The sequence below is a fragment of the Notamacropus eugenii genome, chromosome 1 (assembly GCF_028372415.1).
Source record: "Notamacropus eugenii isolate mMacEug1 chromosome 1, mMacEug1.pri_v2, whole genome shotgun sequence".
Taxonomy (NCBI): domain Eukaryota; kingdom Metazoa; phylum Chordata; class Mammalia; order Diprotodontia; family Macropodidae; genus Notamacropus; species Notamacropus eugenii.
In genome coordinates, this window is record NC_092872.1 from 180477566 (window position 1) to 180504651 (window position 27086).

Sequence of the window (27086 nt, forward strand, 5' to 3'; positions counted from 1 at the left end):
TACTGTGCCAGCATCCTAATGAAGTTTTTAAGCCCTTAAATGACTTCCTTTTGACTTGACTTAGTCCTTCTTGCTTCATGTCCAGCATGTAGCCCGGGAATGCTTTACCTAGGTTGGAGTCAGGAGTTGTATAATGGCACTGCTCAATTATTTGTATTGTTTTATTATTATTTAAACATGTGTCTGGACGTTTTAAGGCCTGTTAGCGTAGTGTCTATGAAGAGAGAAATTCAACCAATAAGCACTATATTGACTTTTACTATGTGAGAGACAGCACGAGGTAGTAGAGAGTTAGCTTTAGAGTCAGGAATACCTTGTCCTTCTGTTAACATGGATCAGGCGTGTGATGATGTTACTATCGTATGCCCTCAGGCAACTCTAGGACCATAAATTGCAGAGAAGTTGTTGATCTGTATCATCGAAGATAGTTTTCACACTGGTAGTAATTTACATGAACGAAATCATAGAACTTGACCCTCTCTCCGCTCTCTTCCTGCCCTCTCCATTGACATATAATTTCCCAGTCTCGATTTTGAAGAAATATATCTATATATTTTTTCCCCATATAACTCCATATCAAAAGCAGTAAGAGCCCCCTGCTGAAGTCCTGATAAGAGCAATTGAAGAGCTGTGAATGACCCTAGTTTTGAAGTTAAAAATAAAGTGCTTAGATATCATTCATACCTCTTCAATTCCTCTTAACAATTCTTTAAAAGTTTAGGTAGGAGAGAAATTATATTGGGTTTTGGGGTTCAGGAAACCCTATATGTTTTCATATAATAATTACTAAAAATGGAAGAGGAGTTATTAATAGAGGTCAGTGTAAAATTCCTTAGTTAGCCTTAACTCAATGTCCTATTTCTTAGAACTGTGTTGCAGCCTTTTCCTTCCTCCTCTCACATATTTGTTGGCTATCTCTTTATTCAGGACCAGTGAGGTGATGTGAAAGGCGACTAACTTCCCTTTTATGAAAAGAAGTAAACTTCCAACTAGGAATTTTTGTTGAGATCAGAAAAGGACACCTAGTTATTGTCCTCCTTGATGCATTTTTCATCATAATTCCCTTTTGGCCCAGTAATGACTTCTGTTTCTATGTGATCTACAGGATGAAGAACGAGATCCCTTGCTGCATAGTTTTGGTCATCTAAAGGAAGTATTAAATAATATAACAGGTAAGCTTACCATTACATAAACAGAGCTCTTTACCTGAGACAGAAAATAAATATATACATTTTGGTGTAGATGTTTCACTTCCTAGTGTCTAATATCTCTCCTGAAGCATTGACTATAGTGCCAATCTCCTGTTGAACATTGATTGTTCATTTGTTTCATTCTTTTCCCCACCTTGGTATATTTACTTGTACTGTTTAAAAAAAAATACCACATGTACATCCCTTTCCTTATCCATATGCTAGCATGTACCAAAGGCCAGAAGTTGCCAGTAGAAGGTAGAGACATACTGTTTGATACAAACACATATAGGTTTTGGATGGACACCTATACAGTATGCATCTTTGCTCAGAAATTCTGCCATTTTTTTCCTCCTGGAGCAGAATTTTTTTTTAGCCTGGATTCTTTGAACTTTTTAAAAAATATATTTTGATAATTATATTTCAATATAATTGATTTCCTTTGAAATCCTATATGTTTTATTTTGTAAATTTAAAGACATTATTCTGAGAAAGGATCCACAGGCTTTACCAGCTTGCCAGAGGGACACAAAAAGGGACACACACAAAAAGATTAAGAACCCTCTACCCTAGAGAAACTACTGTTAAGTCTTATTGAAGGTAAAATCTTAGCTATTTATAATATAGTTTCCTTTTTCTATGACTATTCTAGCAGGTCAGTGTTTTTACCCATAATTTGAATGAAGGCTTATTAAATTTTCAGATAATGAAAAATTGAGAGGATTACCATGTTGGATTATGGAGTCAGGATTCAGAAACATTGGGATGGGCTAGAATGGTGAGCCCAGTTGAATAAGATGAAACTTAATAAAGATAAATGTAAGGTTCAGTGCTTGTGAAGTTAATTATTTTAATCTAAGTATAGGTCTGGGTTTTAAGTGTTTTTCAAACTTAATGTGAATCATGAATGTGATCTTGAGGAGACTCTAAGGGAAGGAACTCTACAAGAAAAAGAGCTCTGAATATGAGTCGTGAACCCAAAGTTGATCCAGACTCTGCCATTCACTGTCCCTATCACCTTAGCAAATCATTTAGCATCTTTGAGTTTCAGTTTCCTCATCTTTAGTGAGAAGGTTGGACTAAATGACCTTTAAGGTCCCTTTAATTCTAGATCTTTGACCTTCAGTCATTCATGGTAGCCAAAAAAAAGCTAAAGCTCTTTGAGGCTGCAGTAAAAAAGGAATAGTATCTGGGATGAAGGAAGTAATAATTCTGACATACTCTGCCCTGATCAGAGCATGTCTGGTTTGCATGTTCAGTTCAGAAACTTTATTTTAGGAAGAATATCGATTAGCTGGAAAGCATACAGAAGAAATTGTTCAGTATAATAAATGACCTGAAGACCATGGGAAACTATATGAAGACTGATAGAAGGAACGGGAATTGTCTAGTCTGGAATGGAGAGATTTGGAGGGGGATTTGTAATAGCGATCTTCAAACATTTTAAGATTGCTCATGCAGAAGAGAAATTAGATTTTTGAATCAAAAAAGAGACCTTTCTAGCAATTGGAGCTGATTAACAATGGAATTGGGTGCCTTTTGAAGTTTCAATTCCTGTCACAGTAGATATTCAACTGAAGGGTAGATGAACTAGTGTTGTGAATCAAATAGAAGGGATTCTTGCAAGAGAGTTGGGCAGAATAGCTTCTAAGGGCCTTTTCACCTTTAGGATTAGATGATTCTGTAGAGCTTGTTTACATATGTTTATTATAGTATTATTTGTACTCCTGCACTTATGGATGTTATGCTTTTTAGTTGTTAAAATGGTCAGGTCTAAGGTTCCTTCTAACTCTTAAATTCTGTCATTAGGGCAAGTATTATTCCTATTTCACAGATGAAGAAACTGAAACTGTGTTTCAGTGACTTTCCCAAGGTTATGTAACAAACAACTGACAGAAGTAGGACAAAACTCAGATCTTCTGACCCCTTGTTAAATCTTCTTTTCGCTAGAACATATTATTTTTGTCTGTTTAGCCTAAGCACATGTACCTGACATACCCAGTCCTGCCTGTAGTCTAAAGGAGAAAGAAGAGTTCTGATTGGTATTTCTTTACCAGCTGATAAGGGGTTGTAGATGGACAGAAGCTATCTGAAGGCAGTTCTATTTTCTCATTTTTTTCCAAAAGAAGTTCCTTTGGACCTATAGTTATTGGAAAATTTTAGCCAAAAAGGATCAAGTAAAAACAGTTCTGAGAATAATTAATTAATTTGTAATGTCAATGCATAAACTATATTGTGCTTCTATCTAATAGTTAATACCATCTGTGATCCTGCTGTTTTAGAAAGTTGGAGTTGACTTATGTACATAATCTTAGGGAAAAAAACAAATTTCATTGTTAGAATGAACCTGAATGTGCTGTGAGCAAAGACTATGTCTTCATGAGTGGGGCCAAGCTTGTACACACCTGGATGGAGTACTCTGTAGCACAGAGTGATCAAGCTAGGGAATCAACCCTATTTATCCTTTTGTTCTGAGAATCTTGTCTCCCTGGAGCAATGCTTCCTACTATAGTCTACTTACCTGTGTTCCGGATCTTGTTTATATTTCTTCTCTTTCTAACTTAGGCTTCAGGTCATGGACCATACACACAATGTGGTGTGGCTCAGGGTTTTAATGTGTCTGAGGTTAAGAACTCTCCTTATAAGTCTGCTGCCTAATTTCTTTTTCATCCTTGAATTAGAGAGCTATTTACCTGGTACTAGAAACTAATGAAAACCAAAATGTTCTGGGGAGCCAGTTCTGTCAGATGGTGATAAGAATACTGCTGGAGTTGCCAGGCTGTTGCAGTGGGGAGGAGATGGCAGCATCTTCCAGTGGCTAGCAGCTGCGACAGTTGTTGACTTCAGTTTATGCCAAGGCTTCCTTGTTGTTTTGGGTTTCTAGAATATTGTACCTGCTTGAATGAATGGTATATTGCAGCCAAAATAGTTGGTTTTCATGGTCTTTTAGAAAGTAGAATTGATTCTCTTGGTGACCCCACACACTGTTGGCTCACAGAAGCAGGTTTGTGGGTCAGCTGCCCCTGTGGTCTTGGATTCTTTCAAGCCATGACAAATTTTTTGTTTTTTCTGTTGAAACAAACAGATTTTTTCTGACTGGCAGTGTCAGGAGGGTCGCCTCCCTGGAAGCTTGCTAATAGGAGGAGAAGAGAGCCAGAACTTGGAGAAAGGCAATTAAAAGGATTAAGTCTTTTTTACATGTCCAGGAGAAGTATCCTGCTTAGTTTGGGGCAATAAGGACAATTCTAGTACTTTCATTTCAAAGCTCAGCACGCCAGGCTAACCTGTACTTCAGCTTTCAATACAAAATCCCTGAATGTCTGCATCTGGTTCTGGGCTATAAATGCTTATTGATTTCTTGCTTTCTAAAGTTGAGCAAGAGAGTAAGACGTTAAGAATAAAGAATATATTAAGAATAAATTAATTCATCCTATATTATCAATAAACCAAAGCAAATTTTTTTCCTTTTTTTCCTTTTTATAAATGTTCAGATTAGTTGAATGGGAGAGAGTTTGGGGTACATTGACATCATTTGCTTCCCCCGTCTTAGGGAAAGGAAAAGACCAGTTGTTAAAGTATAGCTTGGTGATCTAACTTTGAAGCCATGTTCGCATTCACTATTAATGAAAAGAACTTTTTGGTTATTTTGTAATCTGCAGAGTCTAATAAATTAGAATATTGTAATGCAGAAGTTAGAAGGCTTGGACCACTGAAGGTTTAATGTGAAAAAACCTGAGAGCCCTGTCTGAGTACTGCTGGCCTAGATGCTGTCTTGGTTCATGTACAAACATAGGGACTGGCTGAGTTCTTATTCATGACTTGGCCTTAAAAGTTTTTCTCTGTCCACATCATCTTCCCATTGGCATTGTCAGATAGTTGTCCTGAAGAAATTAATGTTGTGGGCCAGGAGCTGGAATAACTTCATGATGTTTGTCTGCAGATCCTGGGGCTATAGTGGGTAACCTCTGGCTGGATTTTCCCACTGTACCCTGAACCCATTGCCTCTTTCAGGCAGCATGAGGCTCAGCTTAGCCTCCTGGCCCAGTTTGTCTTTTTATGTCTCTCTCATTAACACATGGAAGCACATGGCTTTTATATTTAAATTTATTCAAGCTGTAATCTTTGACATTTGAGTTAGCTTTTAGTACAGTTTTGCATTTATAGTAATATATATTATGTATTTTCTCCATCCCCAAAGAATCTGTTTTAATCTTTTCCGGATGCAAATTTCATGCCGTCTTGTCCTGTCTCCCCTCTTCTGCTCTCCTTCCCCTCCCCCCACAGAGTATGTTTGATCAGGTGTGGCAGGAATATCCACTGTCAAGCTGCGCCCTTTATATTAGTCAATATTATCCTTCTCCCCCCCTCCCTGTCTGCCTGGCCCTTTGGGCTTTCCCAGTTGATTTATAATTTTGGAATTCTCATCGGAGTCTGTAATACAGTTTGTTCATTATTTAACCAAAACCTGTTTAATGAGCAGAGAGAGGCAATGTAAATGTTAGGCATGTTGCAGTGAGGTACCTTTGGGCGCCTCAGGGAGGGTGGGCCGTTAACTCTGTTATGCCTGCAGTGCTGGGGTGCCCTAACTGGGTGGGGCTTTGGAAGGAGAAGGGTCACCACTCCCAGCATGGGCACAGATTTAAGGAAGTTATTCTCATCCCACAAGGTGGCCTGTGGTGGCCTTTTGAGTGCTTCTTGTTAGAGTTGCCCCCTGTCATGCCAGGACCACACATAGATTCTGTGGTTTGGAGAAAGTAGGATATTTAATGCTTTCCTTGGTTTCAGACCTGTCTAGTACATGTAGACAGACTAGAAGGAAGACTGTCATTCTATATGATCAAAGTCTATATGACCACAGTCTTTGATTATTATTATTTTTTTAAAATTCCCAGGCTTTCTGAGTCTGTGAAGTGCTCAGAATCCATGGGAGTGGGGAGGGAAGCTGTGATTTCTGGTAGTTGAATATGTTCACTATATCTGCTAGTATGTGGTTCTTGATACTCTGATAACCCTCTGGTAGAGCTCTTTCACTGACTTTTGGCCTAGATCACTAAACAGGGATTCCTTTTTTAGTGAGCCAGGCAGTCTGCTTTTGGGGTTAGAAACTGAGATGTTTTCTAGTCTAAAGAATAGGCCCTAGAGGAACAGAATGGGAAGCATGATACTCTATGTGCCTCCTGGTTGTTATTGAGCCTGATGTACATAGGCACAGGACTGAGGCAAGAGCCTCCATGATGGTACTTTTGGAGTATAACAGGGTTATAGACTGCAGTTGAGAACAGGGTATCCTGGCCCTTCAGAGCAATATCTAGGAAGGAAGACCCACAGAAGGGGAATTACAAGGATGTTATTTTTTCTTTCACCCTTCTACCCTTACTACTTGGTGTTGGCTTAGCTCCAGGAGTGTAATATGACCTAGAGTCACCTGTTCTCCTGTTATCCCAGATGATTTATGGGATACTAGGGTAGTTTGAAGGCCTGTTGTGGATTTAGTGCCTGCTTCTGAATAAAATTATTGTTTGAATCCCTGATCACATCCCTACTTCAACCCTGGAACTAATCTAATGCTTGAATGTATTCACTTTTCAAGGGGTTTGCCTGGGTCAGTCTGACTCCTAGGGTTCTTCCCATTTCAGAGGTATAGTCCAGAGTCACCCCAAAATTCATTCAGACCTATCTTTCAGGGAGTGGGACTCTTTTTCCCGGGATATCACTTCATAGAAAATACTCTGTGAATGACAGAGATCTGTCTCCTCCTCAAAAGGAACTCTTATTTATACAGGTCGTTTGTTTTGACTTTTCCAAGCAAAGCAACTCTGACCAGAACTCAGTTTTTCCCAAAGCCATTTGATGATATGCGGAATAATTTGAGGAAATATAGGCAGTTTTTTTTACCTAACTCACCTGCATAGCAGGACTCTGTATTTTAGTGCAGGAGGGAAAAGCAGGTGCCTTGAGGACATATATGTGTCAGTAGTTTATTTAAATATGATTTATCCTGGGCAAACACACCTGTGTGTCAGTGTCAATTCTGAGTTTGTGGATGCAGAACCAGGAGGTTTAAGTCTAACCTCTAGAGGTTAGTAGAATGTGTTTAAATAGAATCTGAAAATCAGGTTAGGGAGAATTATTTAATTTATATAATTTAGCACCTGGCCTAAGCCTCTTAGATTCAAGCTTCAGGGTTGAAATGAAACTATTGGGAGTATACTTCCTATCTGATGTTTGTTTAGTTTCTCCAGGGACACAAGGAATTGGAAAAAAAGAGATTTCAGTGGTCATTGTCAAGAGACTTTGTATATTTATTTGAATGGTGTAGAAGTAGGCCCTCTTGCATGATGTGCTCTCCTACCCCACTGCAGCTACACACAGAAATGGTCATACCTTTGATCTTGTGATTACCTACAAATGTACCATTTCTATGTTCATGAACTCTGAAATTCCTTTATCTGGTCACAGTCTGTTGTCATTCTTCCTCCCACTTTCCCATGTAGCCTTAAAACTTTTTTGTCACCCTGATCATGCTCTTCAGTCCCTCTGCTCCTCAGTGCTTTCCCAGACCGTTGCCCCTGCACTGGCAACCCTCCCTTCCATTCCCCATCCTGACTTTCTGGTGAACCAGTTCCATTCTACACTCTCTTCTTCTCTTGAATTTCTTACACCCCTATCCCATTGACAATCTTGGCTTTCCCTGCCTCTCCTTGGATCATACCCATCATATCCACTATCTTTGATTTTACTTACTCGTTGCTGAAAGAAGATGGAAAAGTCGCAAATCTGTGCAGACTGAGTTCACTATAAATTCATGTTATATAATCTCAACCAGCCCCTCACTGTGGCAAGCCAATACTTTATACCTTCTTAACTCACTCATTATCTCAGTAACCAGTTGCTTATAGCCATTTTCCAAACATTTTCCATCCTTCTTCAAACCTCTCCATGGCTCCTCTGCCTCTACCATCTCAGGTGAAAACCTTGCCTCTTATTTCATTGAAAAAATTGAAACCATTCACCGAGTGCTACCTCTTTTCTCCTCCTCTCACATCACTAAGATGCTTTCTCCCACTTTCTCCTTCACCCTTGTCTCACATGAAGAGATGGCCCTTCTCCTTGCCAAGACAAACCTTTTCCACATACACGTGACCTCCTTCCTTCCCACTTTTTCTCCAGCAGATTGCCTCCTCTAGCATCCTTACTCTCTCACGAATTAATTACTCCCTATTTACTGTTTACCTTTTGTCTACAAACATCTTCAACTTCTTACTCTTCCTCATACCCCATATCTAATCAGTGTCAAGTTCTGTGATTTCTACCTTTGTAGCATCTCTCACATATACATGCCCCTTTTCTTCTTTGACACTGTCACTGCCATCACCCTGGTGAAAGCCTTCATCGCCTCACTCCTGGACTATTGAAATAGCCTATTGCTTGGTCTCCCTGCCTCAAGTCTCTCCCCACCCTAGTCAGTCCTCCACTCAGCTGTCAAATTGATCTTCCTAGAGTGCAGATCTGACTGTGTTACCCCTTCTCCACCTCCCCATTCAGGCAATTCTAATGGCTCTCTATTACCTCTGTGATCAAATACAAAGTCCTCCATCACCTGGCCCCTTCCTACCTTTCCAGTGTTACACTTTATACTCTCCCCACCTCCCCTGCCACAAACTCAGTAATCCAGTAACACTGGCCTTCTTACTGTTCTTTGGACTCTCTGACTGAGCACTTTCACTTGGCTGCTCCCTGGGGCTGAAACTCTCTCCCTTCTCATTTCTGCCTTCTGGCTTCCTTCAAGTCTTAAAGTCCTACTTTCTGCAGGAAACCTTTCATGTTCTCTCTTAATACTAGCTCCTGCACTGTTGACTATCTCCAGTTTGTCCTATATATATCTTGTTTGTACATAGCTGTTTGCATGTTGTCTCTCCCTTTGAACCATAAGCTTCTTGAGGGTAGGGACTTTCTTTGACCTTTCTTAGTATTCTCAATGTTTAATACAGTGCCTGGTGCAAAGCATTTAATAAATACAAATTGACTCGGTGGTATTGCCCGCACCCTAAATAGGAATCATATAGATTGGTTTTGCTTTTGGTCAGTGCGGGTGTGAAACGGGGTAGTACAGCACTTAATATACCACTGTGAACCAGATGAGAGAGGCATTAAAAGAGGGGGTAACTTTTTCAGTAGAAGATAAGCTGTTTTAACAGCATAAATAAGCAGATAGTAGAAAACCAAGTAATATAAAAATTAAGAGACAGCTCCTTGAGTTTGAGTATTGAGAGGTGTGAGGATGGACAAACCCATGCAAGTGTCTACTCTTGCTTTTTGTTTTAAAACTTTAAAGCTTTCTTATTTTTTAAAATTAATTTATTTGTTTTCAGTTTTCTACAATCACTTCCATAAGTCTTAGATTTTCTCCCCCTCCCTCCCCATGCCCTCCCTGAGACGGCATGTAATCTTAGATGTTTTCTGTACCTTATATGTTTTCTTATTAAGCACCTTTTCACATTAGTCATGTTGCATAGAGGAATTAAAATGAATGGGGTAACCATGAGAAAAAACAAATCTAAAGCTTTCTTATTTAAAGAAAATTATTTTGGAAATTATTTTGTAGTGTTTGAGGATATGACTAAAGTTTGAATCAAGGAGTGCTTCTTTCTCCCAGGATTCTTAGCAGCACTGGGAGAAGCTCAACAATTTTAGAAAAAATGAGGGTAGAATGATTTTCCTCCAGGAAAACTTTTATTTACTACCTGACTTCCAGAGCTTTGCATTTTGATGGCCATGTCACTTTCCATTGGCCTTTCCTCAGATAATTCACTGATTTTTCTTGGCTTGACAATTTCTAAGGGGAAGAAAGGCTTGTTTGACCATGTGTTTTTCCTTGTGAGTACTAAATGAAAGCTCACCTGAGAAGAGGGAGCACAGAACAATTTTTATTCCCCTGGACCTAGTTCTTTTTCCTTTCTCTATATATTTTAGATACCAGATCCATAAATGTCTTAAAGTTTAATGTGAAAGGTTTTTTTGTTTGAAGGATTCCTGACTAACGTGGTCTCCAAAAGCAAAGGCGAGGAAGTATATGACAGTGCCATTTGTGGAGGGCACAGAAATGACTGCCTCCTTTTGGCATTTTCATTGCCCTCTTTGGCAAGGCAATCTCTTGAGACCTGAAACTTCTCTCTTTGGGAGTGTGCCAGACTTGCAGTGGCAGCAGTCAAATGAATAAGGAGGGGGAAAAGCCAGCTGCTGCTTTGTTTTCGACAAAATGTCCAGGCAGGCAGAGGATCCCTTTCTCCTGTTCCACCCACTTAAGCCTGGGGGGATGTGCCAAGAGGGTCTCAGAAGAAACCAACTGTTGCAAATTCCATGTGAAATTGGGGTTGGGAATGAAGAGCTGGGAGAGAACAGTAAACGATAAGGCTGTCTTGGTTCCATATTCATCACCCTGTGACCTTTTCTTGGCACATAGTTGTTCACTAGTTCTCCTTAATTTCTGAAATGACTTTTGATGTCTTTATGAGAGAGGAGTACATTCTCTGGATTTTACCTTTTATCTTCTATTTGCAGCCTTTATAACCAGAAAGTAGAGCTCAAGTTAGATCACAAATGGGGAAGGATGATCCAGGCTTAGGTCACCTTATTAAATAAGGGCAGAGGAAAGGAATGACTACTTTTGGTGCTACGCAATGCTCCAGGGAGGTGGGGAGGAGATTTTGTGGCACCAGTTGTGGGGCTTTTGTTTCCTGCTCTCTATTCCTTGGGGATCCTGAAGATTTAGATGGACAAGCACTCCTGGCTGTTTGTTGGCTAAGTTCCCACTGCATACTTGTACCGTAACACCAGCCCTCTGTTACTACTTCAGGGTTGGGCTCTGAAGAGCTGCCACATGTGCAGAGATCACAACTGACCCTCTCTTGTTCCATGCTTGTTTAGCAATTACTTGCCCACTTGTGGGGTATACCGTTATTTCCTTGGATTTCTGCCTGTGTGAAGTGGGGCCTGATGGACCGTACATCAGAAGGCAATAAATTGGCATTTGATTTGGTGGAAAGGCAGGGCCAGATGCACTGTGGGAGCAAAGGTTCTTCTGTAGTCAGTCATAGCAGCTTGTTCCCAGGTGTTTGTGTGCAGATCTCAGCTTGGGAACTGGAGGCTGGATGGGATGCTTGTGGTTGAGTGGGTAATGGAGAGGAAGAGCATCAAAGAGATCACAGCGGCACCTACCATTTATGTAGTACTTGAAGGTTTTCAGAACGCTTTGCATTTGTTGTTTGAATTGCACAACAATGCTGTGAGGGAGATGCTGTTATCCCTGTTTTTCAGGTAGAAAAACCGAGAAGGGGAAAACTGAAGTGACTTGTTTAGAGTCATATAGTAGCTGAAATAGGAATGTGACCCAGGCCTTTCTGTATCCCAGTCTAGCATGATATCCACCTTTGCTGTCTCTGTTATCTGGACCGGGTCTAAAACTTATACCTGTGAAAGTAGATGTACAGTACAATTACTCTGGAAGGTGTTTTCCACTGAGTACATCTTGGATGTTAGGAAGATAAAATTGAGGGGTTTTCTAAGGGAGGAAGGCATGTGTATAGTAGGAAATATCTTATTCTTACAGAGTACACTCTAGACTTTCTCAAAAAAAAAAACCCAAGTCCCAAAACATCTTAATTTTTTTTAATGTAAGAAAAAAAATTGGTGTCTTTTGTTTTAACTCCATTCTCAGCACTCGACTTAAGTTAGAAGGTCAGAAAATCTGGATTTGAGTTCTGGTTCTATTACCTGTATAGTAACTGGTAATGACTGGGTAAGTCATTTGATTTTATGGATTTCAATTTCTTTTTTATTCCTTATTATTCCAAATTAGGGAATTGGACAAAATAATTTTTACTACTTCTCCATCTCTAAATCCTAATATCCTTAACATAGCATCTTTACTTGTTTGGGTAGGTGTTCTATTACTACTTTTGTATAACTGTGTAATTTTAGTGAGGAACAGAGACTGGGTTGTTTTTCATCTTTATATCTTCGGTGTCCAGCACAAGCCCTACACATAATAGTTATTTCATAAATGCTTAATTGAAGAAAGCAAACTGATTATGTCTGAGAATTTAGATATTTAAGTGTAGCTGTCACCAAAGAAGTAATTACTGGCTTCCTGTCCATTTTTAACAGACTGTGCTTTAGCTCCTGTTTAAATGTCCCTTCCCACTATTGCTACTTTTCCTCCTTAGTATAATTTATTTTTTAAAATGTTTTTATTGTGTGTTTAAATAATATGGATATTTCCACATATGTAGTAGAACAAAAAGGATTCTACATGATACCCCAGGTTACTTTTATGTACAGCTTGCTTTTTCTTTTCAAATATAAAATCAACATGTAATTTTGAAAGCTGTTCAGCTAATCTGTGATTTTCCTTACCTTCTTTATGTTTTCTACTATGCATTTAAAAAATATTTGAATGAATTTCTTTAGCTTTTTTCCTGCAACTCAGACCCTAACCTTTTCTCTCCTTCTAATCCTTCTCCTTTTGAAAAAAAAAACCAACAAATAAAAAACCCCACAAACAAATCCCTTGTAAAATATATACATAGTCTAGTAATATAGACTCCTCCATTAGCCTTGCCTGAAAATTCGTCTTTTTTTGTACCTTCCGCATATCACCATTCTGTCAGGAAGTCGAGAGTATGCTTCATGTCATCAAAGCACCAAAATGTCAGTTCTGTGGTTGGCCATTGCACTGATCAGAGTTCTTAAGATTTTCATAGTATTGTTGGTGTTATCTGTAAACCATTCTCCTGGTTCTTCTCACTTCACTTCGGATAAGTCTTCCCAGACTTTTCTGAAACTTGCTCTTTTGTTATTTTTTGTAGCACAGTTAAAATTTTCATATACTATAATTTGTTCAACCATTTGCCTGTTCATGTGCACCTCCTTTAATTCTAGTTCTTTGCTACAACAAAAATTGCTACTGTAAATATTTTTGGACATTTGGGCCTTTTTCCTCTGATTTCTGAAGTAGAGGTTTAATAGTGTTATTTTTGGATCAAAAATTATGCTCAGTTTAGTTGCATAGATTCTAATTATTTTTCAAATCCACAGCTCTACCAACACTTCGTTAATGTGCTTGTTTTCCTGTAGCTCATTCAGCAGTTGTCATTTTTCTTTTTTGTCAACTTTGCTGATCTGGGGTGTAAGGTAGAACTTCAGAGTTGTTTTCATTTTAATTTCCCTGTTAGTGATCTGGAATATTTTTCATATGCTTGTTGGTAGCATGGAATTCTTTCTTTGAAAATTGCCTCTTCACATCCTTGGATCATTTATCAGTCAGTACCTTACGTAACTTAGAAATGAGTCCTTTATCAGAGAAACTTCCTGCCCAGGTTTTTTTCCCAGTTTGCTGTTTTCCTTCTAATTTTAGCTGTATTGGTTTTGTCTGTGCAAACCTTTCTCATTTTATGTGATCAAAATTGTTCCTTTTATCTTTTGTGATTTTATCCCTTGTTTGGTCATGAATTCTTCTCTTATCCATAGATCTAAAAGTAATTTCTTCCTTATTCTTGGTTTGTTTATGCTATGACCTCTTATATCTAAATTATATATCTATTTAAAACTTATCTTGGTTGTGTATGGAACATGATGTAAAGTGTTGGTCTGAACCTAATTTCTGTCAGTCTGTTTTCTGGTTTTCCCAACAGATAAAAAAGGTGAATAGTGAGTCTGCTCACTATTAACTGCTGGTATATCTGGTACTGCTAGACCCCTTTTTCCTTTACTTTTTCATCATTTCCCTTGAGATTCCTTATTTTTTGTTCCTCCAAATGAATTTCATGACTTTTTTTTCTATCTCTATTAGTAACTCTTTGGCAGTCTGATTGACTTGGCACTAAGTCAGTCATTTTGGGTAGTATGCTCTTCTTTATTATATGGGCTTGACCTACCTGTAAACAACTATTTTTCTCCAACTACTATTCTGTCTTTATGTTCATAAAGTTTCATAGTTGTATTCATATAATTCCTGTAATGTCTTGGTAGATAAGACTCTCAAGTATTTTATATGTTCTGTTAATTTTAAATGGAATTTCTCTGACTCTCTGGTGGATTTTGTCAGTAGTACCTTCATATACTTTGAAGATAACTTATTATATTCTACTGGCTTTCCTTCTCTATGCTAAACTTCCCAGTTTTTCAACCACTCCTCAAATGACATGAACTCAAATCAAAAACTTTTCTCCATGCTTGTTGTACTTAGTGGGACATTATCCACTTTTTCAGTATCCTTCCTAAAATGTGCTTTTCAAAACAGAACACAATATTCCATAATATGTTCTGACCAATATGCTATATATAATCCCCAGTTAGAGTGTGATATCTTTGAGAGCAAGGACTGTCTGGTTTTTTCAGTTTCTATTTTCATGGCTTAGCATAATGCCTCACACATAGTAATAACTTAACCAATATTTTCTAAAAAAAAAAAAACTTATTCATTCTAATTCAGATCATCATCAAACAGTTATTAAGTGTTTATTATGCACCTAGCATTGTGGTAAGGGTTGGAGTTATAAAGAAACAGGGTTGCTGTCCTCTAATATGGAAGACAACATGTAAATAACTATGTGTGTATATGTAATGTACAGTATAATATATACAGCGTAAATGGGGGGGTGATCTCAGAAGAAAGGGAGTAGCAGTAAGAAAACTGGGAAAAGTTCTCCTGCAGAAAGTAGGATTTTAAATCCGTCTTGAAGGAGGCCGGTAGGAGAAGGTGAAGAGGAAGAGTATCCTAGACATTGGGGCAGCCAGGGAAAAAGGATGGAATCAGGAGATAGAGTGTCTTGCCTCCACTCTTGCACAGTGTGCCTCTGAAAATGAATTTGAATGTGTAAGCTCTGGTATGTTTCCTCTATATGTGGCCTTTGGAAGTAGTTAGTCCTCCAGGATCCTAGAACTGGTCTTTTGAAGAACAGGAGGAAAGGCAAAATGGATATTGTTGAGGGCTGTCCCTCATCATGCATGAATTGTTCCCTCCTCATCTCCTCCTCCAGGCTTCCCTGACTTCCTTCAAGTCCCAGCTAAAATTCTTCTGTAGGAAATCTTTGCCAATCCATCTTAATTCTAGTATCTTCCCTCTGTTGATTACTTCTTACTTCTCCTGTACATAGCCTTTTTGTACATAGTTAATTGCATGTTGTCTTCCTAATTAGATTGTGAACTTCTTAAGGAGACTGCCTTTTGCCTTTGTTTGTATCTCCAGTACTTAGCATAGTGTCTATGCCTTTCATAGTGACACATAGTAGGTATTTAATAAATGTTTATTAACTGATCTTTGGTTTCTTTTTATTCTGGCTACCAAGAAATCACTTTGAAAACATCATTTATTTAGTAACTTTATGTGCTGTACTTAGGAATTTGGAAATTCTTTGAGTTGGATTAGTCAGTTTGTATTGGGCCCTGATTTATCACTTCCTCAGCATATCAGAACTGTGAACTGGTTGAAAGGTACCATAGGAGAAAATATGATTGGCTTATTATCATTTTTTTTTCTTATTATCATTTTTAATCATATTTAGCCTTACATTTGAGTCCTCCTAGAGTTGTGGTTTAGTTTCTGCTTGCTTAACTCTGACATAGTTGTTAGGATTTTTAAGGCTAGGAAATTAAGGCACAGGAAATTTTCAGTACCTGTTGTCAGTTGCCTGCAAGAGTCTTGAGCAACTTCCTTTTAATCCAAGATCTAATAGTTAAAACCATTTTATAGATTACATAAATGTTAAGCAATTTGTCCCAGTGTTCCTTTGTACTTGTCCCTTTTTTCTCCCCCTTCTCAAACCCAGTGGGGTTCAGTGGTAACTTGCTACCCTTGAAACAAGGCCTCCTATGAAGAGAGGAATGTTATAGCCTACATAATTTTAAGGCAGCTTTAGTCTGATAGTCTACCCCAAGACAGCTTCAAGTTCCCACATTTAACCTGTGGAAAGTAAATGTGGCAAAAATGTGGGACTATATGTGAAGGTTACCTAGCACCTGGAAAGATATTAGGAGAATTTTGAGGTAAGAGAGAAATGGAGAGAGTAATTCTTTTTTTGGAGTTGGTGAACTTTTTTTTTTATATTTTGATAACTGTATTTCAGTGTTATTTGTTTCCCTTGTAATCCTGTGTATTTTATTTTATATATTTAAAAACATTATTCTAAGAAGGTATTCATAGGTTTCACCAGGCTGCTAAAGGTGTCTATGACACAAAAAAGGTTAAGAACTCTTGAACCAGACAGTAGGTAAGAACTTTCCAGATTGGAACTTGGAATTGATATGAGTAAATATTTACTTTTAAAAAGATCTATGGCCTGTCATCTGCCAGCAATACCTTTACTAGACCTTACGCCTCCAAGGAAAAAGGAAAAGGATCCATATGTGCAAAAGTTATTCATAGCAGCTCATTTTCTGGTGGCAAAGAAATGGAGACTAAGAGGATACCAGTCACCTGGGGAATGGATAAACAAATTATGGTATATAAATGTAATGGAGTACTATTGTACTATAAGAAATGATAAAAAGGCAATTTCAGAGAAACCTGGGAAGACTTGTATGAATTGCTGCAGAGTGGAAAGAGTAGAACCAGGAGAAGAAATTATACAATGTCATTTGCTTTATAGCTTACTGTGTTCTGAATTAAAGTTCTTTCTTTCTTGCTTTTCTCTAGCAAGATTCTGCAGTAAAGCCACAGTACTGTTCTTATAGCATGTAATTGTGTTTCACTGTGAAAGCTGGATGACTCTGGCAGAGAATCCTGGTACCTCTCTGGGCTGAGAAGGGATAAGTTGTTGGTTTAACTCATGTGGACAGAAGCATTTTGGGAAAAGTAATAGAGGGGAAAATGAATTTATGTTGTCAGAATCTAAATATGGCTCATTAATCCTCCAGAGGTGGCCTGAGATTAGCCTCTTAATCAGCCTAATTTAAGGGGCTTTAAAGACTTGTTCTGTTGTTCTCTCTAGGTTCAGTTGGAAAAAAAAAACCCATGGAGACTGGCCCCTTTCAGTAGAAAGATATATAGAAATCTAAAAGAGTTTTTCCTATCTTAAATAAGCTAAAATACTTAGTAGCTATCCAAACTGTTTTTCTTCACTAATGGAGACATAGCCAGACTTTGAGTAATGTTTATGGTAGCTATAATTGTCTTTCTAAAGTTTTGAAGAGAAAGAGAAAACTGACCCTTCTAACATAGTGTCTTTTACCGACAGCTGGAATACTGTCTCTATTCACTGTGGAATGCAGGTTGCTGGTAGGTGGCATAGTAGATAGAACACTGGGCTTTTGTGTCAGGAAGACCTCAAATACTGACTAATTGTGTGATGACCCTGGGCAAATCACCTACCCTCTCAGCCTACTTTACCACGTTGTTGGAAGGATCAAATGAGATCATATTTGTAAAGTGCTTTGCAAACCCTAAATACCTGCTGTTCTTACTCTTACTATGTCTCATTGGTATGCAGTCCATTTAATCACATATGTAGATGGTGAATTTTATAAGATTGCTTAGCAACTTTGAAAATCCCTGTCCTCAGATGTAAATACAAACTCTCGTCATAGTTTGCTTCAGCAATAGAATGTGACTTGCTTTGGAACTAGTTGCAAGTTCTGAGAGTCTGTGTTCTTCAGAGACTAAGAATGTGGCTTGCTGCAAAAGTGTTTTGTGATTGGAAAATTGGAAAATTTAGCTTAAAACTAAACTTATGTGAAGGCTTCCCAGTTTTCTAGAAGGTGACAACATTATTAAAAGAACAAACTTTTATTAATTACCTACTGTATGCCTCATACAGTATTGAGTTCTGAAGGAAGGACAATGAATAAGTCATGTAATCCCTGCTATCACAGAATTTGTAATCTAGCAGGAGAAATAACATATTGCGTACATAAAAAACTATAAATGAGGTCATTTTGGTACTCTTTGAGAATGGACAACCACATATGCTAAGTAGAAAATAAGTGCATTAGAAACCATAGATAGATTGCAATCAGTATTAGAGTGAATACCCACATTAATGAGGTCACAGATAGGTTTGAGTTTAAGAAAGGCATAAACAAAGTTCTCAGGGAAAGGAGAGACCATTTCTGGTCAGAGAAATCAGTCTTCCCTGATGTTGTGGCATTTGACTTGAACTTAGAAAATGGGGTATGATTTCAACAAGTAGAGTTTAGGAAGGGACCTCTAGGTATGACTAACGGAGTAAACAGAGATAAACTTGGGAGATAATAACAATGATCACAGTTTATATTTATATAGTATTTTGTGGTTTACAAGCTACTTAACGTGAGGTCTTAAAAGTTATAGCTAAATAGGGACCTTAGAAATCATTCAGCATAACCCCCTCACTTTATATCTGTTTGACCTTTACAGTAGGTCCCATTTTGAAGGTTAAAACCCAGAGGGTCACAAAGATTAAGTGACTCACCTGAGGCCCCCAGCTAGTGGAAGTGGCTGAGCTAGGTCTGGAATGCAGGTCCTCCCACCCCAAATCCATTGCTCCTTCAGCACTGTCTCAAGGGGAGGGCATGGTTTGGAAAAAGCAGATAGTCTTGTTTGGTTGAAATGTAGTGTATGATGAGGCTGCAGAGATAGCTTGGGACCAGACTGTGGAAAGCCTTTAATGCCAGGAAAGGATTTTGGATTTTATTAAGTAGGGAGCTGCTGAAAATTTTTGAGCAATAGTGTTTGTCCTTCACTCAGGGAACTAGCAACAGAAATACTTTCTCTCTGGCCTGGGCTTGACAACCAGCTGAAGACTGATTTTCTTTTTGCTTGATCTTAATGGGGCAGAATTTACTATGAATTTGTAATCATATTTACTCAAATATGTGTTTATTACACAGTTGTACATTTTGAGAGTTTTCACTTAGGTATCTTAAATAAAATCTGAAAGGATTGAAAGTACACATTGACTGGTGGCATTAAAGGATATAAAGAAAATTTTTTTGAAAAACACTTTCTGAAGATGGTAATGATAAGTATTGGAAGAGTTGTGGGGAAACAGGGGACACTAATGCATTGCTGATGGAGTTAGGCACTGGTGCAACCATTCTGGAAAGCAATTTGGAATTATGCAAAGAAAGTGAAATACCCTTTGAGTCAGAGATTCCATTGCTAGGCACATACACTTAGGTCAGAGACAAAAAGAAAGTTTTTATGTGTGCCATATGAGAAATGTGAGAAAATATTTATAGCAGCAGTTTTGTGGTACAAAAAACTGGCAACAAAATTGATGCCCATTGGCTGGGGAATAGATAAACAAATTACGGTAAATGAATGTCATGTAATATTACTGTGCTGTAAGAAGCAATGAACGTGATGAATACAAAGAAACATGGAAAGATACGTATGAACTGATGATACGAAGTGTGATGTCAGCAAAACCAGGAAATCTCTCTCCATACATGCACATATATGTGTGCATATACTTACATGTCTCTATACATACACATGAAATATATGTGCCTATATATACATGTGGATATGTGTGATTTAGAAATGTGTATATACACATACATATGTAAATACACATACTTTTAAAAATAGTTGCAATCAACTTATGGTGACTTCAACTTCCACACCTGGATCAGTGCTGATAGAACTGATCTGTTTAACAACTTCAGAAGGACTGTGTAATAAATCAATGAGGCATTTGTGGATTCTCATCTGGAACCTATCCCAAGTTTTGGAACCTTTGCCGTAAGGGATTTTTCTAGTTGTGATTCAAAATGTCTTAGGGGACGTTCAAACAAGTCCCTTCACTTTCAAGTCCTTTCCTTTGGCTCGAGTGATTTCAGGCTGGTGATATGTGTACATACATACATGTACAATGACTGCAACAGTGTGAATGGATAGAACCACAAAACACTCAAAACTGAATGCTGTGGAGTTATAATGATTAACTTGGTCCCAAAAAACAGGAAGCACTTCTCCCTCTTCCTTTGCAGGATCAGTATACTATGGGTGAGGGATCTTGCATATAACATCAGGTATTTTTGGTTTTTTATTTAATTTTGCAGAACTTTTTTTCTTCTTCCTTCCTACTTTTTTTTTTTTAAATTAGGGTTGGCTGTCTGGAAGGTTGCATGAGAAAATACAATAGAAAGTAGAGGTAATATAATAAAAGATATCAATAAAATTTTTTTTAAAGACTGTCTTCTTCATTCTATGTGTTTTGGTCTATTTTCTGTTTATTTTTCCTCTCTTTATTTTCCTACATCATTCTTTTGCCTTAACTTTCTTTTCCTTCTTTTGCAGTATCTTATTATGTATGACCAAACTTATTGGAAAACAAAACAAGAGAGTGGGACCACTCTTGCCTTCTGAGTGTTGGACCTTTTGCTATAGGGGAGAGGCTAAAAGATGCAGCTATTGCCAGTTACCTTATTAGATATAACTTCTACTTAATCGGGACCACATGATTTATAAAAAATGGGGGAAAACTAGAAAAGAAAGGGAGTGTGAGGCCACTTAGGAGGAGAATACATATGGGCATTACATCTAACAGGCCTTCTACTCTTTAGCAACATTTGTGCTTTTTATTTTTCCATCAAATGTGCTGCTGGAGAAGTTGAGTTGGGGCTAAATGGGGGTACATTCAAACATGCCAGTAAAAGGCTCTATCCCTGGCTCATCAGATTTCTTTCTCCTGTGGAGAAAAGGTTTACTCTGGGATAGGGTGATTTAATGGTCTGATCCTAGCAGGCTGGGTTTGCAAGTTGCTTTTGGTCAGCTCGTGTTGACAGAGTTATTTTTAACTATCCATTTCAAATCCTTCATTGTTTAGGTGTCCCCAATGATGGCCACAGTGATCAAAGTTGAAATTAGTATCTATGCTATAAAATACCTCTTGTCTCCCCAGCCACTTGTAAAATAAACAGGGAGTAAATACTCTCCTCATTTTGTCTCATTTTACCTCTGAAGGTAGGCAATAGAGGAAGCATGTATTAGTTTGTAGTGATTTCTAGGCTCTGCCCTCTGGATTCCTCCCTGTGTGCCTGAGCTGAGTGACAGGGCCATGTGGCAGGAGTGCAGCTGGAAGTATATCATTGGCAAATTTGGGTTGGGTAAATATAGCAGGAGCAGGATGTCAGAGTGGGAGATGGATTGTTCTGGGAAAGGAAGTGTTGTCTTTCGTCTGAGAAACAATTTCCTGCACTTCTGGGACTCTTGCTTTCTTCTTTTTTTCAGAGCAGAACAGGAGTTGGCAGCAACTGGGTACACTTGCTGTGTTCTATCTCTCTGGGTTTGCCTGTTCTTGCATTTGGGGTTAGAAGCAGAAATCAGATCTGTTTCAGTTTGTTAGAAAGATAGATAACCCTTTCCATGTCCTGCAGCCCACTCTCCAGCGTCTTAAATTACAGCACATACTTATTTAAGCTTATTTTTAAAAGTAACTGCTCTCTCAAAGAGTGGGACAGACAGGACCGGAGGGAAAAATTACTATTTGAAGAAAATTCAACTCTGTTGAGAGTCCAACCTGAGGCACCAGCTGGCAGAGAACAGCTGGGTTGTCTCTGGGAACTAGACTTTGAGAACTTCTTTACTCTATTGACATAACTACCGTTGTCCCCTGTGTTATCATTTTCTCAATAAACTCCAGAGGCTCTCTGTTGCCGCTAGGATAAAATATAAACTCTTTTGGGAGAAGATAGTTTTCAACTCAGGTTCTTATGATACGTGGCAGTGTTCCTGAGGCCATTGTGGGGACTCTTGGCATATGATGATTGTTGCCCCCTTTAATTCTGAGAGTGAGGAAAGCTAGTTCTCCAAAAAGCAACACTGAAGGAGGGAATGGTCACTATTTGGACTTTAGAATCATAGTTTCATGTAGCTTATTGATGGGGTGGGAAGAGAAGGAGGAAGAAATTATAAGCCATAAACCATAAGAAGTTTGTTCAGAAAAAGGAATGAGAAATGTTGATGGCTTTTCCTTGGCTGGAGGGAGAAAGTGACAACTGAAAAAAGTATAGGCTTAACTGCTTTTTCTGAAAATGTCAGTTCTACTCAAAGTTTAAAAACCAAATGTTAAAATTGTTTTTACATGTAACTAGGAAAAAATTAAATACTAAATAAATACAAAAAAGGGGGAAAAGAAAATCTGGGATGCTAAAGATGTGGAGTATGGCATGTGAATGCTGTCTGATTAGAAAACCCTTTCACCTTCAGAGAAAGAAGCTGTTCGTCCAGACAGAATACAATAAAGCACAGAATCCTTAAAAAAAAAAAAAAAGGCAGAAAGAAAAAAAATGTCAGTTTTACCTCAATAATTCAAACATGTCAGTAAAAGGAAAAACTTTTTTTTAATGTAAAGGACAGAGCTATTGTTTGTCCTTGTTTTTTGAAGAGAGCCAGTGACGTCATGAGTTGATGTCTTGTATGTGAATTGAATTTAAGTGAGGGGAATTGCACAGTCATCAGCCTCATACTCTTCCAGAGTCATTGAAGTCTAGTGGTAAGACAGAAGTCAGGACGATTGCCAATGGTCTGGGATTCACTGGATGACCGCGGTATCTTCAATGCCTGACCAAGCTCTAAATACTCCATAGTGCATACTTCAGCCACCTTCTTGGCTGTTGGAACAAAGTGTTCTTTTTCATCCAGGCCCCCCAGGGGAAGTCTTCACATGGTTGGGGTAGATGTCCACCCTAACTCGCAGTTTTGAGGCCCATTGGTTAGCCTCAAAAGGACTGAGTTAGTGATAAAGGAATGATGGTAATTCAAGGTGATGATACAAGCAAATCCTTATCCTTTCTCCCGGTCAAAGTAAGTCGGTATAACTGAAAGGAGATCTGGACTGTCCTGACAGATAAATCAGAGAGGGAATCCCAAGATTTCTCTATGAAAATTCTCTATGAAAATGAAATATGTGTTCTTAAAGCAGTTTTATTTTTAGAAGATGAGAGAGAGGGACATTCCTCTTTTAAGGACGCAATGGAAAATTTTCATGTCATCTCAACAAAGGCTGATACATGAAAGGAGAAGATTGTAACACAACTGACAAGCTCAGGGTGTTCAGACCTAGACTGGGGAAGAAGACAAGAAGCTAAATAAAAATAGTTGCTTGATATCTGTTTTGTGTCTTTTTAATATCAGCTGGTTCTGGAGAGCTAGCTAGTTTGTAGGAATCGAAGGCACTCTCCTCGAAAACTGCAGTGACTGCTTGTCTCTGCAGAAACCATAGAGGAGGCAAGATAGCTGAAGCTTGACTTGTTGGCTTTGTTATGATTTCTTAGAAAGGAAAATCACATCCTGTTAGAGAACTTGAAAAATATTAAATAAAATTGAACATAAGAGAATCTCCCTTCACTTTCATTGTTTACGGCTTTTGAAGAAGGGCAGGACTTTAATGATAAAGCCTTTGCCCACCCATCAGAATCTCCTGACAGTCTTGTCTTTGCCTTGGTATGTTTATAGAGCTTTTCTGCACCAACTAAGTTATTGGGTGGGGGTGAGGGAGAGAAGGCACCGTTAGCTAATGCTTAAAAATGCCTTCCTTTCACAATTTACAGTAATCACAACAGACTCAGATTTCTTAGGGTTAAAGTCTATTCTGGGTGTAGAAAAGAACTTAATACAGTTTGTTTTTGGGTGTAGATTGGGAAGTCTCTTTTAATATGCTAGCAAAATACCAAGTCAACTAGTAGCCTGCATCTTGATTCAGAAGTCTTATTTTGAGTCCAGATTGCCAGACTGGACTCCTTCCTATAGAAAATGACCACATATACAGATGTTAGAAATGGAAGTCCTTGAACTACTTCAGTTATTCCTGGATCACTGTTCCTATCCCTTTGACATCTGGCATTATTCTCTTCTTTCATATATTCTCACCACTGTTGACTTTTTAGGAATTTTTCCTTGTCCCTTTTTCTCTGTTGTATCTTTTCACTAATTAGAGCTGAATCTTCTTTTTATAATGTCATTGTTTGAATTACGGAACAATGACTCTTGTCAAGGTTCATAGTTAATAGTGATAGTACCTCAGGAATTTATCTGATTTTCCCCCATCTCCTTTTTTTTTTTTTTTTTTAACGAATAGGTCAGTGAGCAAATAACAAAGATAAGACAGAAATTCACCAGAATTTCTCTGAAAATTAGGGCTACATTTTAAAATTTCTCTGAGTATTTCCATCTTAGGACTTGTCCCTGCCATTTCTCACTTTTTTTTAGCATTTGGTCACTCTTTCTTACACAAATATGGACCAGAGTTCCAAGTGAATACAAAGTTATTAGTAATCTCTTCTGTACTTCCTGAACTAGACCTGGGCCTTTCAAATGCTCCCTCACTACTTGATCAGTGTTAGGCTTTGGATGACTTTATAGCCAGATGGAACAGATGACAGGTACATCTGGATTTGACTGGGAGATACTTCTGAATGTACGATAAAAGCATACAGGTTTTCTCTTTTCTTCTTCCTTCAGTAACACTGTGCAGTTTGTAACAGGTTGAGTTGTAACATTCATTAAACTACTCCTCACATTCCCTGTTTTCAGAAGCTTACCAGGACTGCTCTGATTTAGTTATCTGGACCCCAAAAGGCAGTTGGTGGAGCCTGTGCTCGAGCTGTGCAGCAGTAATATATGGGAGATCAGGCTCAGGTCCCCAGTGGATTATTCCTCAGGATTTATTTGCGTGGCAGTACACAGAGGAGTCGAGGGGTATGTATGGAAAGCTTTGCTCGAATGCAAATTGGGCCCATTTTGCTCAGACCTGTAGGGGATTTTCACTGCTCCATAATTTTTCAAAGGTTTGTTATGCATCAGGCAGTGACTGCCTCTTCTTTAAAGCTTTAAATCCCCCCTCTTTTTCCTGTTGTAAAGGTCAGATTTTTTTTGACAACTGTGTGCAAGAACAAGATTTGCTAAATCCCTTCATTTTTATTCATACAAATATCGGCATTCAGTGAACATTGGTTGTCCCAGTACTGAGAGGCAAAGAGAACTCAGGGAGAGCCTTGTGAATCTCAGCTTAGTGCCCCACACATATCCCTGGAGTTAAGTTTGCTAACCCAACTTTAACCCTTGTCTTTCCTGGTTTGGGGAACGTGCCCAATGTGTCTGTCCTATCATGTAGTCCAAACCCAATATTCATATACCCATTTCCTAGTCCGATGGTTTAATACTGGATAATGTTTGGGAGGCAATTGTCATGGTGTTAAATTCTTGCTTTGGGGTCTCTGGATGAAAAAATACCAAGATTAGAGTCAGAAAAGGATTATTGTTTATCCTTTTAATTTAAAAGAGCTCCTTTAACCTTAGGCCCCTTTAACCTTAGCACATTATGTTAGACTGTTCTACTTCTAAAAGTAATCATTTCCTTACCCTAGTAAGTGGAATTATGTACTATATGGCACAGGTCCCTGAAGATACTTGTTTAATTGGGTATTATTTCATCATGCATGATGTTTGTTTTTTACCTTTGAAGAAACAAAACAAAAAATTTTAGTTTTCACTTAAAGAAAGCTTGCTTATCTGAAGCAGTCTGCTTTCTTCCCTCTCCCACTGACTTTTATGTCTCCGAAGTTGTCTGGTGGAATAATAACAATAATTCACATCTGTGTTGCATTTTAAGGTTTGTTTACAAAGCGGTTTACATACGTTATTTCATTTGACCCTAATAATGACTCTACGAACTTGGTGCTATTATTATCTCTATTTTACTGATAAAGAAATTAAGGCTTAGAGATGTTAAGTGAACTGTCTTGGGTTACACATTTATTAAGTGTCTGGGACTCGATTTGTACCCAGATCTTTCTGACTACAAGTCCAATACTACTCAGTCTGTGGAGATTTATTTACTTTTTTTTATGATGTGGGGAATATACTTTTAGCTAGCTGTACCAGGTGCTACCTAAGCTACTTTGACAAAAGAAAGTGTCCCTCTTCAGCTCCTACCTAAGTGCAAAGCACTTCTTCCAGGCCCTCTTGTTTCTAAGGCATGCTTTCGTGTTTCTGAACCCTCTTTTTGACTCCTTGAAGCCCCCAGCCATGTTCTTCTGTACCAACTACTCAAGGTACTTGCCCCAGGACAAAGTCATCAAGAAGTTTGTCATCCCTGACATTGTGGAAGCTCAGGCCTCAGGGACAGCTCTGAAGGCTCCTATATGCTGCCCAAGCCATATGTGAAATTACATTCCCGTGTGAGCTATGTGAACTATCGCAGTGAGATAGTGAGGAATCAGAGGCAGGTAGGTGACTGAGTGGATAGAGTTCCTGGGCCTAGAGTCAGGAAGATCTGAGTTTAAATCCAGCCTCAGATACTTACTAGTTGTGTGACCCTGGGTGAGTCCCTTAACCTCTGTTTGCCTTAATCCACTGCAGAAGAAAATGGCAAACCACTCCAGTGTCTTTGCCTAGTAAACCCCATGGATAGCATTAATGTGATAAGATCCATGAGGTCACAACGAGTTGGATTACAACTAAACAACTGAACAGCAAGTGAGGAATCAATACTATGAGGCGCAGAAAGATCAAACACTTCCACCTATCTGTCTATTAAGAAAATACAGTGATTGCTCTGCGTTTAAAAAAAACAGAATAATGCCTTCTTTTGGGCTCTGGCCTCCACTGGGAATGGCCACATTGGTTCTGTACTTGTCTTTTCTCCCCTACTTTACCATAATTATCCTCCATGAAGATAGGCTTTTTATTCAGCATCTTTTATTTAGCAGGCAACAGGGAGAACACAGGGCTATATTCAATTCTTATGTTGCTGTTTTGAATGACCTTTCCACTGGAAATGATAGAACAAAAAAAGATTAATGGAATTGATACATGAGATAATAATATTGTATGTGGGCCCTTTCTTTGGGGTATAGGACTAGTAGTGGGTCAAAGGGTATGCACAGTTTAGTGACTTCTTGGACATAGTACCA

The 27086-nt window shown here is 38.4% G+C and overlaps 1 protein-coding gene across 7 annotated transcripts in view; it reads left to right on the forward strand.

Moving 5' to 3' along the window:
* The window catches only part of GBF1 (golgi brefeldin A resistant guanine nucleotide exchange factor 1), a 125008-nt gene that overhangs the window by 23265 nt on the left and 74657 nt on the right, over positions 1 to 27086 (forward strand). For all 7 annotated transcript variants that reach the window (XM_072621002.1, XM_072620948.1, XM_072620967.1 and 4 more), the window contains exon 3: positions 1106 to 1172. In XM_072621002.1, coding sequence (XP_072477103.1) covers positions 1106 to 1172 — 67 coding nt within the window. The remainder of the gene's footprint in view (positions 1 to 1105; positions 1173 to 27086) is intronic.